Here is a 4,979-nt window from a genome sequence, read left to right on the forward strand (position 1 = left end):
CGGGGAGGCGGGGAGGAGGGGCGGAGGGGCGGAGCGGGGCGGAGCGGGCGGCCTTCGGACCTGGAAATCGCACTTGCCCAGGCTCTAGCTGCCGCCTTCAGCAAGGGAGCCTGCAGGCAGGGGGAGCAGAGAGACTGCTCCCGAGGAATCATCATCCGAAAGGGCGCGCGCGCGCGTGTGTGTGTGTGTGTGTGTGGGGGGGTTGTTGTTCTACTTAATTATGCATTCATTGGTTAATTCCTGTATGTGCCCTTTGGGTATGAGGACAACCGGCCAGCGCCTCAATTCAATTTTCAATAGCTTCAAAAAGAATAAAATATTTAGGGATTAATTCAACCAAGTAGTTGCAATACTTATACACTGAAAACTACAAGACATTACTGGAATTAAAGTAGACCTAAATGAATGGAATGACATTCTGTGTTCATGATATTTTCAAGATGGCAATAGTACCCAAAGTGATCTGCATATCCAATGCAATCCCTATGGAAAGCTCAATGGCTTCTTTTCTTTCTTTCTTTCTTTCTTTCTTTCTTTCTTTCTTTCTTTCTTTCTTTCTTTTTCTTTCTTTCTCTCTCTCTCTCTCTCTCTCTCTTTCTTTCTTTCCTTCTTTTTGGCAGAAATTTATATGGAATTGCAAGGGACAAATTTGAGACAGAGCAAAAATAATTTTGAAAAAGAAAAACAAAGTTGGAATATTCACACCTCCCAATTTCAAAACATACTACAAAGCTACAGTAATCAAAACTGTGGAATTGACATAAAGACAGACATATATTCTGGAAACGGAAAAGCTACAGCTAACATCATATTCAAAGAGTGAAAGATTGAAAGACCAGGAACAAGATAGTAAGTAATGGAAGGCCAAGCGGCTCCGAGAGCCTGGCAGTCTGAGGTCTTCCTTCAAACTAGTGAAAGGTTTCCACTTTTCGCCGCATTTCATCCATCTTCAGACGTGACTTTTGACATTTTATTACCTGAGATCTGCACGTGTCTTACAATCCGCGGGGTGTACTCTTACACTGCACTTTTATTTTTAAGGAATACGTGAAAGGACGGCGGCGAGTCTCAGAAACAACGCTGTCTTTGATCCCACGAAAGTGCATTTACATTTCTAGTCATGCGTTTGTATTTGATATTTGATGTCTGCCTTCCCACGCTCTACCCCTCGCAGGGTGCCCCATAGGTGCTTAGTGACTGTTGACCAAATGAATGAGCGAATGGAAGAAACTATTTTTTTTAAATTGAGCCCTGGCTCTGACACTTGCTGCCAGTTTGAAACAGGAAAGGCCACGCACCTCGTTCAAGCTCCGCGTTCCCGGTTCACAAACCGGCTGTAATCCCAGCGGGTAGCAGGCACAAGGCTCCCCAGGGAAGCATCCGCAAGGCCTTGCGCTCAGGGCCTGCGAACTCGCTCCTGAAAACTCCAACCCAATAAAAAGGCAGGAACAGGCATTGGGTTATTAAAACCCTTTATTATCAATGTATAAATTCAGATATAAAGGGGAGTTGAGGGGAAGGGAAAAGATCTGCTAGCGAAGAAGCGGCTTACAATGTTAAAAAGCGCTACAGTGGGGTCTTGACTTACGAGTTTAATTCGTTCCGTGACGGAGCTGTAACTCAAATTACTCCTATGTCAAATCAAAAAGTGAACGAGTGAGACACGTTATGCTGGGCTGATGTTGTGGCATTCACTGTGACCTTCCCTGCGCCAACTAGCGGTGGTGTATCTGAAGCTGGCTCATAACCCGAATTTTAGCTCGCAACTCAAAGCAAAAAATCGGCCGAGAGAAGGCTCGTATCTCGAAAAACTCGTTAGTCGGGACACTCGTAAGTCAAGGCCCCACTGTATTTGATAAACTGCAGCTAAAAAAGCGGGGAAGAATTGTAGGTGGGGGGAGGGGCAGTGGTCACGGGGTCCTGCTGTTCCTTTGGCTTTCAATGGTTCTTTCAGCCGCCGGTGTCTGCAGAGGGCAGAAAGAAAAAAAGACATTAAAAATCAGAAATCAAACATATGCGACCCATTCCTCCTTTTTCTTGCAGGCCTGCACCAGGTATTCAGACACTTATGGACAAGGATAGCTTCGTCTGCATGTACACCTCCTCTCAGTATCAACCAACTCTGGGCACAGGGTCTGTCCACGGAGTGGGGACCTTGCCAGCAGCCACCACCCCTCCCGTCCCCAGCCTCCCAGATCTCGCAGCGCGTCCACCCGGCTGGCCTCTCTGGGCTCTGCCCCCCCCCCCCTCCCGTGATCCGACCCGGAGCACCGGCGGCCGCCCGGGGGGGGGGGGGGGGGGTGCAAGAGGAAAGCCAGGTATGTTACAGGCGCCCAGGGCTTGTCACACTGGACGGCAGGAGCAGAAAGATCAAGACGCTGCCTCGCCCTTCGCACGTCCCCAAACATCTCTGGCGCCTGATGCTGGCGGAGAGACTCAGCGAACCCACCTAGAGGACCCCAGTTTAGGCGCCGCTCCGCAGTCTGGGAGCCTTGGGTTCCAGTCCTATTGTCTTCCCCCACAGGCCCCCCTCCCAAACCACCTAATGGCTTCCTAAAGTTTCTAGAACAAAATCCGCATTCTGACCAATCATCCTTTCTTTGACCTAGACCCTACGATTATCTGGCTTCTGTCCTCCTCTCTGATCTAGTTGTGTACACGCCCCGCCCTCCTCCCTCTGTCTCTAGCGGCTATTTTTTCCCTCATCCATCAGGTTCCAGGAGCACTCTCCATAGCCTCCCCCTCCTAGTCACACTTCATTCTTATCCATCACATTGGTTTTACAAACTCATTCCTTAGAATACATTGTTACAGTGTTTAAAGTCTGATTCCTAGACTGTAAGCTCTATGAGGGCAGGGCTCCTGTTTTGTTTCCTTCAGTTCTGTGCCCTACCTAGAAGGGGTCTGATCACACAATAGGCTCTCAGTTAAAGGGGGGAAGGAAGGGAGGGAGGGAAGTGGAGGGGAGGCGGGAAGGAAGGGCGTGTGTGTTTGGCTTACAAATCTTGGCTTTGGTTATAAAGGGTCACTCAATTTTCATTTGTCTGAGGCCCAATTAAATCATTGAATTCTCTTCCGCTGCTCCCAACTCTTGCTCCTGCGACTGGGCTCTCGTCCGCTGTGGAGTCTGGGACTTACACTTCAATTGGAGGAGCGAGAGGGTGGGCAGGTTAAAGGAGATCTCCCTCCCCCTGGTACCGAGGCGCTGCACTCACACTCCCCCCCCCCCCCAAGCCCAGGGCTAGTGCCCCAGTTCTGAGCCCATCGGATACATTTCAGTATTTCCAAAGCCAATGTTTCCTTTAAATATCCGTGCTCACTTTGTATATTGCTTCATATACGTGTTTTTTAAAAATATCTAGTGCCCCAGTTCTGAGCCCATCGGATACATTTCAGTATTTCCAAAGCCAATGTTTCCTTTAAATATCCGTGCTCACTTTGTATATTGCTTCATATACGTGTTTTTTAAAAATATTTTTTTATTGATTTTTTACAGAGAGGAAGGGGGAGGGATAGAGAGCTAGAAACATCGATGAGAGAGAAACATCGACCAGCTGCCTCCTGCACACCTCCTACCTACTGGGGATGTGCCCGCAACCCAGGTACATGCCCTTGACCGGAATCGAACCTGGGACCCTTCAGTCCGCAGGCCAACGCTCTATCCACCGAGCCAAACCGGTTTGGGCCATATAAGTGTTTTAATAAAATGGTTCCCCCTTCAGGAAAAAAGTTGGAGCTGGCGCTTTAGGCGGGCAGGGGTGGAGGTGGGGGCGTGGGGGCTGGGGAAAGGCTTTGTGGTGGTAGAATGAGCGGGGAAGAACGACACATCCACCCTCCTCTCTGAGCGATCTCTCTGGTGCCAACGGAAAGCTTGAGAGAGGGAAAAGCTTGAGAAAGGGTCTCTTTCCGGGAGTGTATAGCAAACCCCTCGGCGGCTGCGGCGGGGCGAGGGTTGGAGAGGTCTCTATCCCAGATGCTTCCAGAGCCCCTGGGGGAGCTCTGAAAAGCCCCATCACTTAGGCTTAGAGCGCAGGGGCGGATTGAGTACATTTTGCAATGGGAGCCGGGAGCCGGAACGACAGATCTCTGCCAGAGGATGCGGGTCGCAACTGCAACTGGTTTTGGAAATCCCAAGGTTGGTCCCGCGACTTGGGAAGGAAGGGAGGGTTTGCGAGCTTGACTTGCACAACTTAGGGCTGGCGGTTTACTCGATGTTCATTTGCCTGGGGCCCAAGTAAATCATTTAATTTTCTTCCGCGGCTCCCAGTTCTGGCTCCTGCGATGGATGGGCTCCGCGCTCTAAGCTGCGTCTCCTCCGACGCAAGCTTCCCTGGGAGGAGTGGGAGGGTAACCTGCCCGGGAGGAGGGCCGCTCCCTGGGTGCACCACGAGCCTCCAGCCTCCAGGCGCTGCTCCGGGTGTCGGCCTTGAGCTGCGGGGAGGCTGAATTTTTTGGAGAGTGGGGGGCAGGGTGTATGGAAGGGCTTTTGACCTGAGGAAGTCCATCTGAGGCTGTTTCCTACCCACAGCCCTGTGAGGCAGCGCGATTGATAGATTGATCGGGATACCGAAACCCAAGGCTCCGCTCTGCCTGCGGAAGCTCTCCCAGTTCACTTTCTTATTTTTATTTTTTTAAAAATATATTTTATTGATTTTTTTTTACAGAGAGGAAGGGAGAGGGACAGAGAGTTAGAAACATCGATCAGAGAGAAACAGATCAGTTGCCTCTTCCACACTCCCCACTGGGGATGTGCCCGCAACCAAGGTTCATGCTCTTGACCGGAATCGAACCTGGGACCCTTTGGTCCGCAGGCCGAAGCTCTATCGAGTCTATCCACTGAGCCAAACCGGTTAGGGCTCCCAGTTCACTTTCTTACATCGGCCATCTCACCTGCAGGACCTTCTCCGCGAAGGTACCCGACGATGTGGCGGTGGCCCCGCTCCTCAGCCAGGTCCACGGGCAGGCGGCCCCAGGCATCG

General features: G+C 50.9%; 1 protein-coding gene across 1 annotated transcript in view; it reads right to left on the reverse strand.

The window, feature by feature from the left end:
• Positions 1–1,880: 1,880 nt before the first annotated feature.
• The window catches only part of LOC102260311 (cyclin-dependent kinase inhibitor 2A), a gene marked incomplete at its 5' end in the record, with an annotated part of 6,166 nt that continues 3,067 nt past the window's right edge, over positions 1,881–4,979 (reverse strand). The window contains 2 exons of the mRNA XM_005886207.2: positions 1,881–1,964; positions 4,891–4,978. Coding sequence (XP_005886269.1) covers positions 1,951–1,964; positions 4,891–4,978 — 102 coding nt within the window. The remainder of the gene's footprint in view (positions 1,965–4,890; position 4,979) is intronic.

This window comes from Myotis brandtii, unplaced genomic scaffold (genome assembly GCF_000412655.1).
Source record: "Myotis brandtii unplaced genomic scaffold, ASM41265v1 scaffold963, whole genome shotgun sequence".
Classification (NCBI taxonomy): domain Eukaryota; kingdom Metazoa; phylum Chordata; class Mammalia; order Chiroptera; family Vespertilionidae; genus Myotis; species Myotis brandtii.